The 23,919-nt window shown below is 39.1% G+C and overlaps 1 protein-coding gene across 9 annotated transcripts in view; it reads left to right on the plus strand.

The window, feature by feature from the left end:
- ANKS1B (ankyrin repeat and sterile alpha motif domain containing 1B) overlaps positions 1 to 23,919 on the plus strand; it is a 908,578-nt gene that overhangs the window by 385,570 nt on the left and 499,089 nt on the right. For 8 of the 9 annotated variants that reach the window (XM_075011319.1, XM_075011325.1, XM_075011335.1 and 5 more), the window contains 2 exons: positions 154 to 290; positions 20,510 to 20,678. In XM_075011319.1, the coding sequence (XP_074867420.1) occupies positions 154 to 290; positions 20,510 to 20,678 (306 nt within the window). Of the gene's footprint in view, positions 1 to 153; positions 291 to 20,509; positions 20,696 to 23,919 lie in introns of all 9 variants that reach the window. The other variant, XM_075011354.1, reaches the window with a different exon arrangement.

The following is a 23,919-nucleotide window of genomic DNA, read 5'->3' on the forward strand; positions in this document are numbered from 1 at the left end:
CTGATATGCAGTATTTTCCTCGCTGTCTGTGCTCAACAATGTTAATTTTTCAAACATGAAATATGGTTCTGTTTTGTAAAATATTTTTTTATTTTAAAAGATACATGCTGTACTAGTGTAATAGGTTTATCAAAATGCTATTTTTATTCACAGATAATGCTCCTCAGGTAGCAATTACTGCACCAGGAACTGGTAACCATAGAAACAGCTCTACAGGCCCAACACCTGACTGCTCTCCTCCATCACCAGACACTGCACTTAAAAATATAGTAAAAGTTATACGCCCTCAGGTAGGTGATCAAAATAAACTCTCTTGTTACTTGTTTCTGAGTCTGTGTACAGTTGACTGTATGCGCACACACATGTATATATGCATGCGCTTTGGCTCTAATGAGGAACTTCTGAATATATAAATGCCAATAATTTAAATATGGACAAACAGAAATCCAAAACATTTTCTGAACTCAGAAAAAGGTTTTATATGTTTACACGTGGGGAAATTAGAACTTCTGGTTTTATGGTAAGAGAGAGTATAAGGTGTTAAAATAAATATACAACTTTTTATTTTTACAGAGTGACAGATAAAATCTTTGTCTCATGCTAACGCTATATTTGCCTGCCATCAGTTCTCCAAGTTTTTGTTCTCTTTCCATTCTTTTTCCAGGCTTCCTTCCCTTACTATACTTCTGTCCACTCGATTCCACAACTTTCTCTACATTACTTACTTTACTTTATCTTATACTATTATTGAGCCTACATAACTTTACACTTTTACAAGTTATTTGGTTCTTCTTTTTCTTTCTCCAGGAGGAGAAGCACACACAGGGGTGTGTCTTGCTTTAGTAGTTTTGATTTTCTTAAAAATACGTGGGTTGCTATGTTCCTGTTACAGAAGGCAAAGGCAAAGACATGCCTTGTATTTGGAGTAGAAGATAATGAGGTTTGTGATAATCTTTTTCATTCCTGGAGAAGTCCCTCCACAGTCTGGGACCAGCCCACCACACCCCCTCTTCTGTCTCTCACATGGATGAGCTTTGCCCATGTTGTTAAGAGTTTTATTTTACCAGAGAGTAAAGTTGTGGAGCACAGTCTCCATCCTGGAGCTTGGAGTGGTCTGCTAGTTAACCTCAGTATGGGCAATGGAGGGCTACGAAAATAAGGACCAAGGGCATGTCTATGTTAGACCTTACAGTTGACTGTATATATGCAATTCTAGCTACAGCAATTGTGTAGCTAGAATCAACATATCTATAGTCAACTTTTGGGTCTGTCCTCACTAAGGGAGGTCAACTGAAGCATTGCTCCCTCACAGTACAGCAGCTGACTGCCAACTCTAGAGAGATCGACTTTGTGCATCTTGATAAGACGTGTGAAATTGAACTCAGGAAGATCCACCGTGATCAGGTCGATCTGCATGGAGGTGAAGACAGCCCTTAGACTTTGAACTTGATTTGATAGTCCATGTGGAAAGAGCAGAGAGGCTGAAGACTTCATGACAAGATAAATTGTCAGATTGCTAGAGTCCAACTGAGAAGTGAGACAGGCCTGAATAACTGAGTCCATGTAATCATCCACCAAGATGGAATGGAGTCTCTGAATTAACTGCTGCTGTCTGAGAGTTTAGCATCAGGAAGGAATCCAAGAGTAGTCTTAAACCATGGAGTAAACTGATCACTTATGATTTGTGACATGGTACCTTTAACCAAAAGAGATTGTATTGTGGCTGGAGACTTTGCAACATGTTTTTCTCAGTCCACCAGTGCCACTAGTGCTTTTTCTTGCTTGGGTTCAGTTTTAGCCAACAGCTCTTCATCCATGACATGAAGCCATCCAAGTATTGGTCTATATTGGTGGTAGCTGTGCGGTTGCATGTGATGGAAGATTGGTAGAGCTGAGTGTCATCTGCATGTTATTGCCACTTAGTTGTCTAGCGAGTTCACCTGCTGGCTACATATAGATGTTGAAAAGGACTAGAGAGATCCTTGTGGGGCTCCACAGTGAGGACTAGTGGCAAAGGTGCAGTTTCTCATCAGTACTCTAAGAATGACTCAAACCATTTAAACACATTTCCTTGCGCCTTTGTTGTCTCTCATATGAGACTAGTATCTCATATGACTAGTTGACAGTGTCAAAACACTGCAGATAGGTCCAGAAGAATGAGAATGGATATTTGCTCTCCATCCATTGACATCCATTAATGTCACCCTCACAGTTTCAGTTCCATGTTCTGTCCTGAATCCAAACTGTACTATGTCTAAAATATTAGCTTCTTGGCCTTTATTGCCTTTTCCCAATTGTCTCCTTCTTATTCTGCTTCTGCAGTCACTTTCTTTAGCTGTCCTCTACATCACAGTAGTATTGGAGTACCTTCTTCCTTCTTAGTTGTTTTTTCTAGTAGGAGGCAGGCAGAGAGGCATTCGAAATATTGTTGGAACAAGTTGCTATGTGATAATTCATTGAAAATAGCATTTAAAAATCTGTTTTCATCATGCTATTGCCAACAGATGGACCCAGAACATTGAATGGTGATGTTCTTGTGCTAGTTCATTTTGAACAGAGTTCATAGGGACGCAGGGGAGGAGTTGTTTGGATTTAAACCAGAACCATTCACCCACTCTCAGTATATATGATATCAATCTCCATGTTAGTCTGCAGCATCACAAAAAAACAAGCAGTCCTGTAGCACCCTAAAGACTAACAAATTTATTTATTTGGTAATGACCCTTTAACATTAGGCAGTAGGTACTCTGTTGCTCAGTGTGCATTAATGTGTTCGCATCTGTGCCCAATCCACTGAGGAGATAGACGTGTTACAGCTCCCAGCTCCCCTTCCCATTATTTCCCCTTCTCCCTTAGATCCCTACCTGCTTGTCTTCCCCTCCCCCACACTTCTTTTAACTTTTCGTTTAACTAATCTCCTAGCAACAAAAACCTACCCTAAGATGTTTTTTTAAAAAAATTGTGCAACATGATATTTGCAAATCATCACTCACTTCATTCTGGTTCCATATTTACTCCATTTCCCCTGTCCTTTCTCTGTCCTTTTGAGCAGGGATTATTACTGTAAGGCTATGTCTACACTAGCCCCAAACTTCGAAATGGCCATGCAAATGGCCATTTCGAAGTTTACTAATGAAGCGCTGAAATACATATTCAGCGCCTCATTAGCATATGGGCGGCCGCGGCACTTCGAAATTGACGCAGCTCGCTGTCGCGTGGCTCATCCCGACAGGGCTCCTTTTCGAAAGGACGCTGCCTACTTCGAAGTCTCCTTATTCCTATGAGCAGATCGGAATTGCATGGCCATTTTGAAGTTTGGGGCTAGTGTAGACATGGCCTAACTGTATTAGGTGCCTTGGTACAAAGGGGCCCTGATTTTGGTTGGCATTTAAGCACTCTCATAATAGAAATAAACAATAATAATAATATATTCTACACAGATAAATTCTTTTAAGGGCATAATTTGTCCCTGCAAGGGTCACTTTATGCCATTCTTACAGAATAGAGAGGTTTTAAGGGGAACACAAAAAGGAACAAGGAACAGCCCCAGCATAAGAGTTGACTAAATTGCTGTGTTACTTTTTCCTCTTCTTTATCTAGTATAGGAACATACCAGAGGAGTGTCTGGATGGGACAAGTGCCAGAAAGTAAATTTCTCTGGCTTCTTTTGGACTGTTGAGCTCCCCTAGAACTCAGAGCTGCTTTTTCCTTTTGCCAGATCGTACACCCACCAGGGTCTTCTACCTGCTTTGCCACCTCCCATTCAATATTCTTGGTTCCCTCCTATTCCAGTGCCTTCTGTTAGATTCCAGGCTACAGACAGCCTCCCTAGGGAGAAATTTAAGAAGCTGCTTCTGATATGTGTGGGCAGCAGAAGACAGAACCCCAGGCATTCCTCTGCCTGCAGACTCAGGCACTGTGGATGCCCTGAGTTTCCTCTGAATCACGCTTTTCTGATTTTCTAATTTTCACCATACTCAATAAGCGTATGCGCATTGATGTCTAGGCCATTCTTTGAGTCATTCATTTTACATACAAACGAACAGCAAAAGACTATGAAGTTGAGCATATGACTAAGTGACAGTGAGACCTATTTTCTTCATCTTATTCAGACAAATTCTGCCAGGGTCTAAATCCATCAATAATTATTTTGATTATTAAACTTTAGCCTGGAAAAGCAAATACAACCTCAGGCCATGAATTACATCTGTATGAAAAATCAAGCTTTTCACTCAGAAGTGTTCCTCTCACTCTAGAACTACTCACAGGGCTTATCTACACTTGCCCCCAACATCAAAGGGGCCATGGTAATCAGGGCAACAGGAGATTACTAATGAAGTGCTGTGGTGAATATGCAGCACTTCATTAGGCTAATTCTCTGCCACGGTAACTTCGACGTGCCCATGCCACTCTGAAGTCCCTTTACTCCTCAAAGTGTGATGCTTCCTAGTTGCCACGGGGGAGAATTGGCCTAATGAAATGCTGCACATTCATTGCAGCACTTCATTAGTAATCTCCTGTCACCCTGATTACCATGCCCCCTTCAAAGTTGAGGGCAAGTGTAGACCCAGCCACAATCTTTTATGCCGAAAGGAATAATTGGAAATATTTTTTATAAAATTCCATGTGATATCAAAATTTTGAACATGAATATTTAATATTTGTGTTTGCTAGCACATAATTGCGGGTTTCCATATATTATCAGAGTGACTCTGTAAATTAACAAAACCCCACTTTTCAAAGCACCATTATAAAAACTGGCATAATAGATCTTTTTGTTTCGTCCACTTGACTTTATTTGAACCCCTTATTCTTTTATTTTCAGCTTCGGTTTTATTAGAATGATTCATTCATTCATTCATTCGTGCCATGCTGATTAGCGTAGGCGATCATGACCCTCCGCCCCATCTATTAAGAGTACTCTGGTGCATCTCCACAGTACTGCGGCAATGCAACCATGAAGTGATACTATCCAATATTTTCTTATGTTGTCTACCTCATCCTCGCTTCCATTATACTTTCCTATTGTCACTAAATTTTCAAGCGCAGACTTTCTAATTGTATGGCCCATAAATTTTGCCTGCCTTGTTCTTATCCTATTTAAAAGTGTTCTTTTGCTGTTGGCTTCATTTCAGACAGACTCATTCGTCCTTTTGCTTGTCCATGAGATGTACAACACCCTTCTTAAAAACCACATTTCTGTGGCTTCGACGTACTTCTTAACTTGTTTAGTGATAGTCCATGATTCACATCCATACATGAGGACTGGTTCTACATAACATCACAGCACTCTTTTCCTAACCTCCAGTGATAAAGATCTGTTTGTGAGAATGCTTGTCATTTTCTGAAATGCTGCTTTTGCTTGAGCAATTCTGCATTTCACTTCAGTTAAACACCTACTGTTGGATGTGATATACTTGAATGTAGTCACTTGATGAAGAACTGTTCCATTTGCTAGTACCTCACATGTTGGCAGTACTTTCGTCTTTGTAGTAACCATTACTTCCGTCTTCGAGATGTTCAGGTTGAGCCCCTTCAGCTCGCTTTCTTTATTGACAACGTTAACCAGTTCCTGAAGACCTTTTTCACTTTCTGCTATTAAAACAGTATCATCTGCATACCTCAGGTTGTTGATGTTACATCCTCCAATGTTTAATCCTGGCAGACCTTCTATTTTGTGCATTATTCTTAAAACCGTTATTAAGAAGAAGTGGATAACTGAGGAAATTTTGCAACTCATGGAAGAAAGAAGAGTCAAGAAAAAAAATCTTCTGAATATGAAAAGTTGAACAAAGAAATAAAGTTAAAATGTGCAGCTGCAAAGGAGAACTGGTTAAATGAACAGTATAAAATAATGGAACAGCAACATGTAAGTGATACAAAAAAGATGCATACAGGAATCCAGGAGGTAACAGGAAGGAAAACATGTTGATCATCTGGCTGTCTGATGTCGAAGGATGGTAGTATAATAATGGAAAAGGATAAAATTTTGGAAAGGTGGTCAGAATACATTTCAGAACTCTATGATGATGAGAGAGTGGAAGAGTTGAGTCCCTCTAAGAATGCAGATGGTCCACCTATACTCAAGGAAGAAGTAAGAAAAGCTTTGAAATGCATGAAAAGAGGAAAATCTCCCGGTACGGACAAACTCACGAGTGAGATGTTTGAAGAGTTAGAAGACTTTGGTATTGACACAATTACAAAACTCTTAAATGATATTTACAGTACAGGGCATGTCCCAGAAGACTTGTCAAGATCTGTTTTTATTGCCTTGCCAAAGAAACCATGTGCAACTGAATGTGAACAGCATAGGACAATCAGTCTCATGAGTCATATGACCAAAATTCTTTAGAAGATTATTATGAATCGGATTCAAAATCAAATACAGTCTGAGGTCTGTGATGAACAATGTGGATTTGTGAAAGACAGAGGTACTCGTAACACAATCTACATTTTAAGGTCATTAATCAAAAGAGCACAAAAGGACATATATTTGTGCTTCATTGACTATGAGAAAGCATTCAACAGAGTAAAACATGAAGAAATGATGAAACTGTTGGAAGAACTGGATTTACATGGGAAGGATTGGAAAATAATTAAAAACATCTACTGGGAACAGACAGCAGCCATCAGGGTCAGAAAAAAAAACTTAGTAGATATGTGAAGATAAAACGAGGAGTGAGACAAGGTTGTGTTCTGTCACCTGATCTCTTTAACTTTTACAGTGAAAGAATAATGCACAAAAATTAGAATGATAGGCACTCTTAAACCAGATTTTCATTTATACTGAGCCCTTCCCCACCCCATACTACAGTAAACTCTTTCATATCCAGCAGCCCCAGGTCTGGGAGATTGCCAGATATTCAAATATTCTGGGTAATAGAGAGGTATACCTAGCAATGCATAACACTAAAGAAAAAAGATGAGATATTAAGAAACAACCAGAAAAGTATGCAGAGTACCTGATTTACCAACACTAGTATTGTATATTGTAAATTTATACTGTATTTGCTGTATTTACTTTCACTACATTGTACTTATGGAAAACGTAACTAAAAATTTACTTGTGATTAAAATGCCAGTTATTTGAAAGTTATGAATGATTGAATGCCCGATATGAGAGAGTGTACTGTACTCTAGCAATGTAAGAGTCTCTGAACATGTTCGTAAATTACATTTATGTCCATTTTAAGACTTTCTGATACTGACTGAGTGGTGTAAAGGTGCTTTGTTTAAAGGTGTATTGTTAGATAGCGAAAGATAGATTGATCTAAGTAACACCTTGTAAAACTCTAGAGTCTCTTTTGAGTTTCATCTTGAACACTTACCATGTACTAAAATACATCTTGCTTTGCCTGCACTAGAGCTGTGGAAGGTGTTAGACTGATATAATATTTTTAAATTGTAATCTAATGGAAACCTAAATGAGACTTATGCACATAATACTTTACATGTGGGCTTAGTCAGTACACTCAACAAACCACTGGATTTACAGAAAGGCATGTGTTAATCAGCATTTGAATAGAGGTACAGCTACAGAGCTGTAGGACATCTATGGCTGGCCTGTGCCAACAGACTCCCTGGCTCTTGGAGCTTGGACTGCTGGGCTGTTTAAATGCACTCAGGCCACAGCCTGAGCTCTGGAACCTTTCAGAGCTGCTTTGTCCTTTTGCAAGATCCTACACCTACCAGGGTCTTCTACCAAACAACTGAAGAGCCCTAGAAACCAGATTCCAGGCTGAAGCTGGAAGTCTAGTCTGCAGTTATACAGCCCCACAGCTTGAGCCCTGTGAGCTCAAGTCACAGCACTAGCCAGCTGCAGGCTTTCAATTGCCATGTACCTATACACTAGGTGAGCTGCATTCTCTTGCAATGATGTCTCTATAATGTTCCAAGACACAGATGTACAGATCAACCTTCTCTGCACCTTGTTTTGTGATGTTTTTCCCCCTTTGAGCTAGCTAAGACATGCGGAGTCTTGGGAAATAATAATGAATTGCTATTCTGAACTCTCAGGGGAACCTTTGAAATGTGTTCATTAATTTATTATAATGTATTGTCTGCTTTTTCTCTTCATGGCTTGCTAAGGCGGGTTCCACAGGGCTAACTGCAGTTATGGTTTTTGATGTCCAAAGTGTGAACTATTTAAAAGTGTTTTGGGCCTTATCTTCTTTGGATAAATGCTCATTTCTTTTTGTGTGAACAAGATCGTTCCCTGAAATTGTCATAAGTGATCTGGTGCTTAATGAGTGGCTGATTTGCAAGAGGGCGGGGATGGCTCTGGGAGGACAGAATAAATTTCAGTGGTTGTGACAGTTCACATTTAGAAACAGGGGCTTTTTATCCTTTGGAATATTACTAGCTAAAACTGCTTCCCTGTCACATTTGGGCTATGTCTAGGTTACAGGATTTATCAATAGAAGTTTTTGTCAGAGAAATCTGTGTACAAAACTTCTGTAGACAGATTGTGGCCAAATTGCCAAGTGGATTGCAAGAGCAAGAGCAAGAGCAATCCACTCTGTTGACGGAAAGCGGCTGGACTGCCTGGCTGCTCTATTGGCAAAATGGCCCCTGGAATATCCAGACTGGCATTCTGTCGACAGATCTCTGTCGAAAGAGCGTTATGTCTCATGGGGAGTGGGATGAGGCTGTTGACAAAAGTGCTGCACTCTGTCGATTTACTGTCAACAGAATGCTTTAGGAATCTGGATGCTCCCCAAGTTGTGTTGACAAAATACTAGTTTTGTCAACAAAACTCTCCAGTGTAAACATAGCCTTACTGTTTAAATTGTGCAACTCCCAAATGAGTGCTTAGAAAAATTCTTTTTAACATTTCCGGTTCTGCTGTCTTTAAAAGTATGGTGAGCTCAGACACTCGCAACATATGGTGAACAAGTGTGAGTGTTATCTGTGGTCCATCACAGCTAGCAGGGCTAGGAGAAATGTGCTGTTAGCAGTTCAGCTCTACAGGAGAAAGAATACATTATTTCAATCACTGTAGAGCCACTCTGGCTGACTAAAGGAATATAATCAATTTACATTTATAGAAGATATTGAATCCAAATGTAGATGTGAGAAATTCCTTCCCATTCACACCAGCGTGTCACAGAGACATATTTAAAAACACTTGTGAGTAAGCAAAGGAGAAGTTAAGATCCCAGAAAATCACTCCCATCCCCACCCCCGCAAGAAAAGTGGCTAAAGACTATGAACTTGATCATGCATTATGACACTGCACATATTGCCATGTATGCTAGGAAAAGGAAATTCCTGTAACAGGGTCAGGCCAGACGGCAGCTATAGCAGGGGGGAAAACAGCCCAAAAAGGAAGAGAAGGGCCAACTCCCTAGCTAATGTACTGCTGCAGGGTAATCAGTGGCACCTGGCAGGAAACTGCCCCACTTAAAGGGTGGCTAGAGACTGGGGATAAGGGAGAAAGAGAGAGAGGGTGGGGAGTATCAGAGAGTGAGACAGAGGCAGAGATGCCAGCAGGAACAGCACTAATCACTGTGAGTGAGGGATAGCCAGGGATGGGGACCCAGAGGTAGAAACTGGGAGTAGCTGTACTCCAGTCCCAGAAAATAGCTGCTACCCTGACTCCTGTCAAAGGGAGAGGGCTGGTAGCCCCAAAGACTGGCAGGGAGACAGAGGGCTCCTTGCCACTTTTCTTATTGTGCTTTTCCAAAAAAATATGCAGTAAGTAATTTTTAAGATGTGGCAATTATCATTAATCTGCATTACAGTAATGCTCAGAAGGCCAAACTGAAAGTGGAGTCCCATGATGTTATGTTGTAGAAGGAAGGATCTACTCCTTACCTTATTTTACAGATTGTAAATTGAGGCTCAGAGACTATGTGTACATGAGAGGCTTTTTCCTGCTGGGCTTTTTTGTGAAAAACCACGGAGTGTCTGTATGCAAAACCCAGGACATCCACCAGCAGTGTTATACTGCCCCTAGTTCATGTTTAATGCCTCTCTTGACCTGTAAATGCTCTGGAGCCCTTTTGTTGACAGACTGGGCTTCTGGTTCACTGGGCAGCCCTGTTTGCAGAGCTTCCAGTCAGCCATTCTGTCAAGAGATGTCTGGGTAGTCTGGCAGCTCTCTGTCAACAGAGCAGATTGCTCATTTGATCTGCTTTTATGTGTAGACGCAATCTGTCGACAGACGTTTTGCTGGGAAATCCCTTCCAACAGTTGACAGAGGCTTCTCTTGTAGATGTGGCCAGAGAGATGAAGTGACTTGTCTGATGTCACAAGCATCCTGTGGTGGAACATGTGACACTACCAACATCTCAGCTGAAAGAGTAGATAAACTTCAAAAATAATTGTTGGTATCTCACAGAACCTCAAAAATTCCTAGTTAAATGTGTGATTCTACCAAACTGGTTTTTTGTTCTATTTTTCTCACACTGAGTCAGGGTCACTTGCAGGCAAAGCTGTTGCAGAGAAAACTGGTGTTTACATTTTCATTTTTTATTTGTTTCTTGTATTTTTTGAAGAACCTAATTTGACTTGTATGGTGCCTCAGGCTGGTTATCCCATCTCCAGCGTTACTCATCTCCACTGATTTCAAATTCCTTTAGGATATACACTAAAATCATAGAAGAGAATGAACAAAATAGAATAGTAGAGAACAGATTAAAAAAAACCACTGTGACATATCCAATGAAATATTGTTAAATATGCGTGGAAATACCCTACTGCCAGAAGACCCATTACAATGACATTTCATTTAATAAGAAAGAAACAAAGAAATCTACAAGGGGTCATGTTATGTGAGATGCAGAGTATTCCCTGCAAAGAGCTGAGCATCCCAGACTCCCATTAAAGTCAAGGTACTTAGCATCTTTTATGATCAGCACTTAGATTTAGGTATATCTTAACAAAGGAAAAAAAGATCCATCGTTGACTCAGTTCAGCTGACTTGGGCTTGTGGGGCTGAACATTTCAATGGCATGCTCAAGTTCAGGCTGGAGCTTGGAATCTTCCTCCTCATAGGGTCCCAAAGCTCAGGCTCCAGACTTAACCCAAACATCTACACAGAAATTTTAGAGCTTCACAGCTTGACATGTCCTGCCCCACCCTTCATGAAAATTGTCTTCTGAATATAACTATACATGACTCAAAGATGCTTTAGTCAAAATGCTTCATGTGATATTTCATTTTTAAAGTTACAATCTGCTGAATATGTATATTCTTGTTCTGTCATGTATCATTTTGGTAGGTGAAGTTAGAAATATCAAGTGTAGATAAGTTTATAATTCTAGATATACTCACAAGAGCCATTAGTAGTACTCCAGAGACATCATAGCCCAGGGCTCAAGACAATGATCTGCAAAGGGGTTTGTTTTTCCTGCAAGCCTTCATTGTGCTTAGGCCTACCTAAACATGTGGTCAGCCCTGCCCATACTTGAATCCATTTTGGATCTTGTACATTTCCACTCAAGATGAGAAAAGGTAACTGAACAAAAAGAATATCTGCCTTGGGCATAAGGGATATAAAGGTGGGAAACTGTGCAATAGGTGTGGTTTCAGATATCCCACTTACTACCGAAGATGCCTTATGGAAACATCTAAGAATGAATGGGGGAGAAGGATTGTGCCCAAGACAGAAGGCTGCTTAGCTTGTAAAAGACATGATTAGAACAACAGTAGGGTAAGAATTTGCTCATAAGAAGTTTATTAGTGTATTAGGATTAGCTGGTGTGTTTTGTTTATTTTGGCTTACTAACTCACTCTGATCTGTCGCTTGCAAACACTTAAAGTTTGTTTTCAGGGGGAGGGCAACCATTGTGTATATCTCTCTTTCATTCAAAAAGAGGGCTGACCTTATGAGCTTTCTCTCTGTAAAACATTTATACAGAGCAACACTGATTTTTGGGGGTTTACTCCTCTTTGGGGCTGTGTTCATTGGTGCTGTAAATGGTTTTATACCTGAGTCCTCCCAGAGTTGAGCTGGTTCAGCATCTGTGTCATTCTGCTGGTGGGTGAAACCAACTCTGTTCCTTGGCTGGGGAGACCACAGCTTTTGATCAGCAGGACATGTGGAGGGGCACCCCAGAGGGCAGGTATGTGGGCCCAGTAGCATGACCAGCACACTGTGTGACATTTCTAGTGGGATCCCAGTGATTGAACTTGTCACATAGCTCTATGTCTCACAAGCCCAAATCAGCTGACCCAGGCCAGTCATATGTGTTCAAAGCTGCCTTCATTCCTGATTCTCAGATTGTCATATGCCTATACGGAATTTTTATTTATTTATTTATTTTTCAACCTAAGGGCTGTGTCTACACTAGGAAGTTCTTTCAAAAGTGTTTTCAAAAGAAGGTGGGTCTTTCAACAGCTCCCGCGAAGTGTTTACATACAAAACGTTTTCTTTCAAAAGTAAATTGAAAGAATGTGGTGCCCCTTTTGAAAGTGCTCTTCCACTCCTGTTGCAGGAAGAGCCCCTTCTTTCGAAGGCTTCTTTAGAAAGAAAGCTCATGTAGATGCAGGGCCCTTCTTTTGAAAGAGCGGTCCCCATGGTACCTGATTTTTTGATCCCCATCCCATTCTTCAAAGGAGTGGGAGCTGTGTGGATGATCGCTTTCAAAAGAGCAGATCACTCTTTTGATCTGCGTTTTGTTGTGTGTGAATGCACTCTTTCAAAAGTTCTTTCAAAAGAGATCTTCCAGAATGGCTTCTTTTAAAAGATCTCCATAGTATAGAGGTAGCCAAGGTGTTTATCCAAATCTAATGGGAACAGTTCAAAACCTTTTTTATCCTAGTGATACTGAAAGCAAGAATGTTTTCTGAAGTGGCCATAAAAAAGAAATAAAAGGTATGCTGTCAATGTCTATTTTAAAAAATTAACAACTCACACACATGAATACAAGACAAACCAAAAATTACCTTGCATTGCAATGCAAAAAACTTGTATACAAGTCATATAGGTTTAGAAATAAAAGTATATTTTTAAACAAAATTAATGGGGAGAAGGCTGAAGATATCTCTAGAGCAGAATATTCAGAAATCCTTGTTTAGAAAATAATAGACACTTTGTGATTACTTAACACAATTAACTAAAATGTTATTCATTGTGCACATTATGCGACCTTTTATTTTGACAGATTATAAAACATTATTCCAAATAGATGATCTTAATTAGAGCTGATCAAATATGAAAATAAAAACATCTGTAGAATACACAGTAGTGATGAAAAAAGAAAACAAGTTGTATGAGTGCATTCATGCTTTTGATTCATCCTTGGTTCAGCAAGAAATGTAAGCACATATCTAAGCTTAAGCATGTGAATAATCCTCACTATTAGTAGTGCTATGTTTTAGTTTTGTGAAGATAAATTGTCTCCCTGGAGTTGCCCTGCAGTTTGAATCTTCTGATACAATGTGTACATAAGAATCAGAGGAATTCAAAGTTATTCATATCTCTATTTACAGTATATAGGCCCAAACCTCTGAGCATCCTCAGCGTTGTGTAGTCTGTCAGACCTCTGTTAGATAAATTGTGGAACAGTAGATCACAGAATATGTAAAAGCCTCAATGAATAATTAAGCAGACATTTTTCATTGAATATAGTGCATATAAAAATTGTGAACATGACACTTTTCATAATCTCAGAGGTTAAAATCTCTGCAGATTAGGCACAGCAGTGGCAATAAACATTTTTCCACTGTTTTCCACTGTATCAACTGAATAATTATCAAACACACTCAAGCCATTATTACAAAATGTTCAGCATTTGTTGATGTTGTTATGTGCCACATTTTCAAAAATATGGGGAATGGATTTAATGTATGATCTGTTCTAAAATGGAGATTTTTGAAATGTCTGGAAACTGAGGTCTTTAGAAAATCTGAATCTATTAGATTTTTTCACTTTCTGACTCAAAATAACAGTTTTCCTGCCCTCTATATTTACTCTCTGTTCTTGGAAGTCAGCAGTTTAAGTAGCTGAGAATGAGGTTTATCCATTATCAAATTTCTCATTTTATGCAATCAGACATTATTTCCCCCAAGACAAGCAGAAACTAAGGCTGAAGCAGAGCTGGCAAGAATTGGAACAAGAGAAGCAGGCCTGGCACAAGTGCACAGAAGAGTACATAAACCAGCTATTGTGCTACTATTGCTGTAAGCTGCGTCTACACGTGCACGCTACTTCGAAGTAGCGGCACCAACTTCGAAATAGCACCCGTCGCGTCTACACGTGTCGGGCGCTATTTCGAAGTTAACTTCGACGTTAGGCGGCGAGACGTCGAAGTTGCTAACCTCATGAGGAGATAGGAATAGCACCCTACTTCGACGTTCAACGTCGAAGTAGGGACCGTGCAGACGATCCGCGTCCCGCAACGTCAAAATTGCCGGGTCCTCCATGGCGGCCATCAGCTGCGGGGTTGAGAGATGCTCTCTCTCCAGCCCCTGCGGGGCTCTATGGTCACCGTGGGCAGCAGCCCTTAGCCCAGGGCTTCTGGCTGCTTCTGCGGCAGCTGGGGATCTATGCTGCAGGCACAGGGTCTGCAACCAGTTGTCAGCTCTGTGTATCTTGTGTTGTTTAGTGCAACTGTGTCTGGGAGGGGCCCTTTAAGGGAGCGGCTTGCTGTTGAGTCCGCCCTGTGACCCTGTCTGCAGCTGTGCCTGGCATCCCTATTTCGATGTGTGCTACTTTGACGTGTAGACATTCCCTCGCTGCGCCTATTTCGATGTTGGGCTGAGCAACGTCGAAGTTGAACATCGACGTTGCCGGCCCTGGAGGACGTGTAGACGTTATTCATCGAAATAGACTATTTCGATGTCGCAACATCGAAATAAGCTATTTCGATGTTGGCTGCACGTGTAGACGTAGACGTAGGGTTTAAGTGATGATTGGTTAACTCATCTGAACAACTGGGGAGTACAGTCAGTTTATTGGCCCCAGCTGAGTTGGACTGCCAGGCACTGAATCTGGAGGTAATTGATTTCTTAACAATGGGAGAGCTACAAATAGGTATCCTACCTCAGAACTCATTGCAGCTGCTTGAAATTAAGAAATGAAAACTGGGGCCCAAGGAGAGACGCACCATACGAACCCTCCTTCATTCCCAGACATTCATGTCAAGCAAACTGGTAGTCTGAGATGAAACAGGGGAGGAGCGGAGAAGAGAACAGCTGATTTCTTACATTTGATGATGTCATCTAGCAGAGAGGTCAGGAAGAAGGACTAGAATAACAAACAGAAAAGGCACTGTGAATGAACAAGAACAGAAAGCACTATGGATACACAATGCACAGAGAAATACACAAATGGACAATGACATCTGTGCCATTTTGAGTGTGTCAGTAATGCTGTGATGCCCATCAAAGTATGTTAACACACTCTCAGGCGAGCCTGAGGACTGAAGGGCTACATCTACACGTGAAGCCAACATCGAAATAGCCTATTTCGACATAGCAACATCGAAATAGGCTATTTCGATGAATAACGTCTACACGTCCTCCAGGGCTGGCAACGTCGATGTTCAACTTCGACGTTGCGCGGCACCACATCGAAATAGGCGCTGCGAGGGTACGTCTACACGCCAAAGTAGCACACATCGAAATAAGGGTGCCAGGCACAGCTGCAGACACAGTCACAGGGTGGACTCAACAGCAAGCCGCTCCCCTAAAGGGCCCCTCCCAGACACAGTTGCACTAAACAACACAAGATACACAGAGCCGACAACTGGTTGCAGACCCTGTGCCTGCAGCATGGATCCCCAGCTGCCGCAGCAGCAGCCAGAAGCCCTGGGCTAAGGGCTGCTGCCCACGGTGACCATAGAGCCCCGCAGGGGCTGGAGAGAGAGCATCTCTCAACCCCCCAGCTGATGGCCGCCATGGAGGACCCGGCAATTTCGACGTTGCGGGATGCGGATCGTCTACACGGTCCCAAATCCTTTTTGTTAAAACAGAAGTCACTAGGATTTTTATTTGATTGGCAATAAATTAAATAACTTAGTTATAAAATTTATTGTCTTTGTAGTACATAATTTTTGGTTAAAGCAAAGCAAACATTTATCCTTTCATTTTTTAAATTCTCATGGTGTTATGAGGTCTCTCTTGTAGCTCCTTGGGACATAATTTGCTTCTAAATACAATGTAATTACTGCGTGCTGCTTTGAATTAAGACATTAGGAGGTATAGAAAAGCCAAAATTATCAGTATGAATGTTGAAGGATGCTTGCTTTTTTCTTTAATTTTAGTTGTATTTGTAATTTGAGAGGTGGCTTTGAAAATCTGATATCTATTGCCATAAAATTAATGCAGATACGAAAAAAAGTGTTTCTTCTTCTTGTTCATTTATTTTGATGTTTGAAGAACTAGTTGTCTTGGGAGATTTGTCATGGAACAATCAAGTCTTTCCAGCTCCAGATTACTAGTCTGAATCAAACCCAGTTCAGTAGTTGCTATCTCATGGCTATTTGATGCTCTCAGTTCAGATCCTCATAAATAAATGAGCAATTAATACATAGTAGTTACCTTTGTTGCTGCTAATCTCAGTAAGCAGGCTGAGAATGAAATAGGCTTGGTGAACCCTCCAGGTCAAAGTTAAGGTTCAGAGGAAGGCAGAGGTGCAAACTGCCACTGTCTGTGTTGTTCCAGGTCTCTGGGAGAACAACAGGCTTCATTCCATTTTATGATGTCTTACTTGTACTTAAATGCAAGGCTTAAATGCAAGGCTTACAATCTACTGCTTTGCATTTTACATCTTTTTATAATGTAATGAAATATGAGACTACGATTTAAATAGGTGAGTTGAGAAACCATTATGTCTAATACTTTTCTCTTCCAATAGATTATAAACCTATAGATGGCTCTACATAGAGGACAGAGAACCAAGTCAGATATCTACATTGTAGTTGTTCCATGTTGCTATTTTTACCATATAAAATGTTTTGGGTCAAATAGTTACAGAAAATTGACTTGTAATGACCTTGTTTCATTTTGAACTGATGTCTTATCAAGGTTGTGACATAATACTGTACATATGAAAAGCAATACTTAAATGCTGTTCTATTTCAAGCATTTTAATGCTAACTTTCAATGTTTCTCCACCACAGGCAATCTATAAATGATGTTTTTTCTTAACAATATACTCTAGTTCACTCAGCCTATGTACTTTGTTATTCAGCCTTTCCTCTGTTATTTGTTATTCAGCTTCATTACATCAACATTTTGACTTGAAGCTCCTGCAGAGGAGTATTACAAAGGAGCTTGTTGGCCATCAGTTTTCTCATAAAGAAAAATTTAGGTAGCTCTTACTACATTTTCTAGAAGCCTGCATAAGAATCCTCTATTTTGACACTAATGTTCAGGAGCCAAAATCCTGCATAACTATACTAATTGCTGTATGTGTGCTGCCAGTTCTTGTTATCTCCAATCCATATATAAGAGAATTAGACTGTTTGCCTCTCTGGCACAAAGGGTAAGATACAGAAGATCCTTGAGAAGAACTCTGAGATGAGAAAGAAATCTTTCTATTAGATTTAGATTTTATTGGTTTAATTAATTATGCCAGGCCCCAGAGAGAGGGTAAATTTGAGCAGTGTGTGTAAGTAGATTATATTCAAAACAGAGTAGGAATGTTACCTGCTCTGGAGCCACATGTGGCTCTTTTAGGCCTTCTTTGTAGCTCCTGATACTGTAATTCCAAAGTATAAAACAAAAACCAAAAAAACCCCCTGATTGTTTCCGATAAGTGGTGAACGTCTAAAAGCACAAAAGTGAACAGCTCCTGTCTAAACAGCAAACAATATGTTATTTCAAAACACTGGATACGTCCCCCTAGCATGCTCCAGAGAGAGAAAAGTTTCGGGAGTGAAAGTCAGGAACACAATGGGACAAACAAGCACATGTAAATTGTGAGGAAATAGAATACATAAAAAATTTGTGAAGTCCTGCAGTAAATGTGTTTCACATTACAAATCATTGTATTTTAAGTACAGCACACATACAGCTACCAAAAGTATGGTTTGATGTTATTTATTAAGGACTATCATGTTCAAGTGTATTGCGGCTTTTGAAGTATTGAGTTTTTTATCAAATTGGGAAAAATGGTTCTTCTTGGTATTTTGGTTGCCAATTTCTGGTTTAGTACAATAGGTGGGCTTGCAATCCCAAATTCTGCATGCACAGGAAGATTAGAGGATGATTCCTGACAATCAGCCCTTTGTGCAGCTGCACTGAAAGCCTCCTAGCTAAGTGCTTAGGCATCTTTGCCACAGTAGGGTGAAAGCATTTAGAGAGACAACTGAGTATGTAGCTACAATACCACCCAGCTGCAGGTTCGATTGTTGTATGAAAATAATCACATTTATTGTTAAATAGTCATTTAAAGCAGCAAGAAGTATTCCCTAAAACAGGAAAGCATCACCTGCAGTGTCCCACCCCACCAACCTTTTTATAACATGTGACCAAAAAGGAACCCCTCTTGCCTACTGTAATATACCTCTCTCCCTTTTCTCATACTCTTGCTTTGCTAGCTGGGATTAATCACTATGGGAACTTAGGATCAGTACATGGGGAATTTAGGAGGAGGGCAAATATTAGGATCAGGAAGAGATGACTTCCTATCAGCTAAGTCCCAGAGACTTAGCTGAGCAAAACACAAACATGCATGCATCCATTCCTTTGAAATTAATGTAATAGCTTTTTCAAAATGTGGGCATTTGTGCATGAGGTTTTCACAGAATCTTTAAAAAAAAGTCCCAGTAGCATATATCATTCTAGACTAATATATAATAAATCAGCTGAGCAGTAATAGGCTAACCAGGGGCAACGTGGTGAACGGTCAGCTACTGTTCTGCCTGGTAAGTGATACAGGACTGCTTGGAAGGGAAGGTTCCATGTCAGCTGGAAGGATAAGAAGAGGCTTGGAAGAAAAAAATGGAGATGGCTGCTTAGGATGTTTGAGTCAGAGTCCATAGTTACCTGTGTGTGACTGGGCCTGTCTCACTTTAAGAATAACTAGAGTGATGTGTATAAACCTATTATATCACACACAAAGCTGTGACACCAGCTTCTCTCAAAAGCAGAGACTGACCTGTCCTAAGGTCCACAGTTGGATCTGAGGCAAGAACGTTTATCTAATAGGTGTGAAACCTTGCAATATGTCCCTTTTAAACATAATTACTTCACTGATGAATTTAATTTCAGCAAAAATAAATTATGTGCTTTTGTTAGCATATATTAGTATTTTGAGCCAGATTGGAGAAGTAGTTTGACTAAGATCTGCATCAGTAACTCTTACCCAAACCAATCTGATGCTGGAGTCTGCTCCCCTCACCCTCATGAAATTTTTCACTGCAATTACTGGACATAGGAATAAGCCTTACGAGGCATAAACTATTTTTTGGATTATTAAACAAGTTAATTTGTCTCAACAGACTGCAAACAAGTACCAACTGGGTTCCTGTCTTTACTTACAAACCTTTTTCAGTTTTAAATGTCCACAGCCATTTTATATTATGCCCAAAATTTAGCTAATGAACAAAAAACTTTTACAGAATGGGAACGAAATGATGTTTAAGATTTTTTTCACATTTTAATAAAAACAGCAAAAATACATTATTTTTTGAATTTGTAATGAACATCTCAATATTAATAAACCCAAAATGAAATGGACCACAAACAGAAGTGAAAATTACTTCATTGGACTAGATTGGACTTAAACATCTTGTTTTGAGGAAGGGATGTGAGTAGCTGTGGGTCCCCAGGAGGAGCCCATTGATTGTAGGAGTAATCATTTGCTATTGGACCTGACTTGGAGCAGATTCTTTTCGCTTCAGATGATCTGCACACATGGTATGCTGAGAGGCTAACCAAAGTTCCACCTCCGTTTTTGTAGTTTCAGTTTTAATCATCTTGAATATTATGAAAATAGGTGAGGGAATATGTTTCCAACATTTCGTATTTAAGCTAACAATGTCCCTTTAGTTATTAAAAAGCTTGTAGATCTTTGACAATCTTTGGCCAGTTAAGATCAGCCTTGCCTATAGCCAAATTTAAGAGTCTTGCCTGTATAATAAAACATTGGTGGGGAGGATGCCTGACCCCGATGAATGAACTGTATCTACTATCATCCCTGGTTTGTTACTTTCATTATTTAGACACCAGAGAGAGAGAAATCTAAATGTTTTTCCAGATATATAGTGAGAAGAGCAAAAGTTCAGAACCAGCTGCTGAAAGGAGTGCCTCTATGTTTTAAAAGAGGATTACAATTAATGTAAATAAATCTGTAGAACCCTGTTATCTTTCTAGGTAAAAAATGTAGTCTGTGGTTAAGGTGATGAGTGTGCAAAACTGTTGCTCAGATTGTGGAGAAAAAGTTGAACACAAGTCAACACAGCTTGTCTTGTCTTTGGCTAAATAAAATTTTTAGAAAGAGATGAACTCCAAGTATGTAGGGGTGAATGTCACATAATAAAGAAGGGAAAAACTAATGTAAAGGCTGGAATTACTGCTGGAGTTACTAATTACAATTTGAATTCTATTTTTTCAGCCCAAGCAGAGAACATCAATAGTGACTGCTCTAGAATTTCACCGACTAAATCAGAGGCAAGATTATTTTGAAATCAACTCATCCATTGGATATGCAAGCTTTACTTCCAGTCCTTCAATCAGCCCAGCCAACTTTTCCATTGGATCAATTGAAGAGAATGAACTTTCAGGTAATAAAACAAATAAAGTACATTTTTTTATCAAGCTGGGGAAAACAAAAACATTGGTTATTAAATCAGTGGCACAAGATTTCAGTTTTGCACTTGAAAAGATTTTCATGAGAAAAGAGTTTAACTGGATAACATTCTATATAATTTTAACAAAACAAATATTGCCAAATTCTGCTATGATATTTTTCCAAACAAGAGTAGTGCAACTTCTAGGCTTCTCTGGTGGGGGAAATAGTTTTACTGTAAAAGAGCAAATCTGTCTGTCACTTCTCATGCAACCCTACAAGTGATTTCACAAAACCCTGCCATCATAATTAAAATATATTACCTTCTTCTGAATTTTGTGTTTTAATGTCTTGATTCTTTTTACATAAATTCATGAAGCATTAGTATTATATGTGTGGGATATATATTTGAAGTTTACAATTTCTGTTTGAATTGGAATACCCTGGTTCCACAACATGAACTTTAGGTTACAGGAAAATAAATTGAATTAGAAATGACAAATTTGCCTCAGTACAGAGGGTGAAGGGAAGATAAATTTCCAGTTTCTACCACTGCAGTAGACTAATATTTTATTCTATTTTAAATATTTTGGAGAGAGGCTTCTTGCACATAATGTTATCCTATAAACAAAAACTATTTAAAAGGGATTGGGGTTGGTTAAGTATCAGATCACTCTGGGTCCCAATGCAAAACTCTAAGAAGCAGGGAAATGCCAAGTTATGGGATGCTTTTTAACTGCACCCTAATGCCTGCAGAGCACATTTACACTGATAGTGACAGACCCTGCATTATCACAAGGAACTTCCTTCTGCTCTTAACTGATAAGGAATCATGCTACAGGCAGCACATTAATCTTCCTTGCAAAATCCTAATTGAGAGCTCATGCTTCCCCCATAAACACATATCAGTCCTAAATATTTGCTCATGTTCCTGAGGCGGTGATTAAGGCTGTTATACTGGAAATATTGTTAGTGTAATGGAAAGGATAGGAGCAATCAATAATAACTTTGCTTAATCACAACTTAATTCATTCAAATGTACATTCAGTGATAGTTGGGAATGAGATGTAATAATATGGAAAGTTTGAAAAATAAGAAGCCAGATACTTGTTAGTAAATGGGTAAAAAATATCAGATATAGGCCATTTATTAAGCATCCCACTTTTAAATCAGTTTCAGTTAACTCATAAAAGAAGTAAAGAGTCAGTTGAAAATCCCCCAGCCGCTGAATTTTTACTCATAGATTGTAAGATAAATAGTTTCAGAGGGCTCGCCGTGTTTGTCTGTAGCTTCACAAAACCAAGCAGTTCTGTAGCACCTTAAAGACTAACACATTTATTTATTAGATCATGAGCTTTCATGGGTAAGACCCACTTCTTCAGATTTTCAGACTGGACTCATCTCAAAATCTGACAAAGAGGGTCTTACCCATGTAAGCTCATTATGTGTTAGTTTGTAAGGTGCAACAGGACTGCTTATTTATTGTACAATAAATTACACTATTTTTCATACAAAATAAAGAGGTTGAAATCTTGCTTTAAATTAAATAAATGAACCTAAAATGTACAGGTATTACCCTGTCTTGAAAGTGTACCTCATGAGTAATTATCTTGGTCTTGCACCTATTCTGTGGCTACTAAGGTAATGGATACTGACAGTCTAGTTTAACAATATAACTAAAAGCATATTTTGTGTTTTATACATGGCAAAACACCCATCACCACCCTTTAGGAACTCATAGTATGATTTTAAATATTTTCTTACATAAATTCTTATATCGGGAACACTTTTAGTTAAACTGAAATTTATTTTAGTTTGCATTGACCAAAAAGAGAACCATACCTGAAAATTCAAATGTGCTGGGAATGTCTTTCTGGTTCATGATCTATATGCCCTATTAATTGGAAACACTTATTGTAAAGTCTTACTGTAGCTGAGTATTATAGATCTATTTTTATAAGCATATTTGTTTTAGACATGCATCTACCTCTGTGGATATACATAGTTTAAATCACTAAGGATTTTAGATTCCATTTCATGTCACTAGCTTTTATAGAAATCCATATGTTAAAATATATTTTGGTTTAGTTAAATATATCAGACTGCAGAATATAATATGTAACATTGTCTATATTAAATAATAAAAAATGACTTCTAGAGGAAAAATAGCTGCAAGATGTCAAAGCAAAACAGTATTTTGATCATTTAGTTTTGAGAATGCACATTGTATTTCTAAACAGTATTATCCTATTATGCAAAACTAACATAACTCGTGTAGCTGAAGGTCCATGATACTACAGGATGCAATCATGTGCCACTTGTAGTTTATTATGCACATCAAGTCATACCAATGCATTTCCATGTCCAATGTTTGGTAATTGTTGTCTTTTTCTACTTCAGAACTAATTTAAGAAGTTGTTGTTCTCAGTTCATAGCAATAGTGAAGAAAATGAAATTTTGTCTGTTTCCGCTAACAAATGCAATGAGAAATTCAATCAAACTCCACTTGCTGAACACCAGTGGCCTAAAATTTATGTGTTTGCTAAGGAAACTTACCCTTTGGTGAATTTACCTGAATTCTTAATAGGGCCATTTGGTCTCCAGTTGATCGTTTTATAACTACAGGTTATAAGCTTTTGATTTAGTGTATGGCACATCTAGATTGGTGCAACACAAGAAAAAAAAACTTGATGGTCAGACAGAAAAACACATTTCGTTATACCAATGCAAATGTGTTCTCTCATTTTAATGTTTTTTTTTACCTGTCTATCAACATCTTTCTATTTCTTGTTCTATTTAAAAAGAAGACTTATACACCCACGGACCAGGCTACATTTAGCCTTTGATTAAGCTAACTGAAGAAGGTGTAATACAAAGTACAGGTTCTCTGACAGCAGCAGATCCCCACACTCTTCCCCTCAAATAAAAGGGTTTGCACTGCAGTACAGACAATGTCAGGTAGAACTGCATAGCGCAGGCAAAGGACATTTATCACATTTGTGAGAGATATCAGTACTGAAAACTAGAGTTGGCAAGAAAACAAGCATTCCATTTAATAAAAAATAAATACATTCTCCACAGCCAGAAGGGATCAATGTAACCATCTAATGTGACCTGCTATTTAAGATTCAGACATTTATTTTCATTAGATATCAAAATGTCTGTTTCATTCTAATTTGTGTGTGTGGAAAAAGTGGAGAGACTGACAAGCCTGGCCCAGAATAGCCAGTATTCCA

This window comes from Carettochelys insculpta, chromosome 1 (genome assembly GCF_033958435.1).
Source record: "Carettochelys insculpta isolate YL-2023 chromosome 1, ASM3395843v1, whole genome shotgun sequence".
NCBI lineage: Eukaryota > Metazoa > Chordata > Testudines > Carettochelyidae > Carettochelys > Carettochelys insculpta.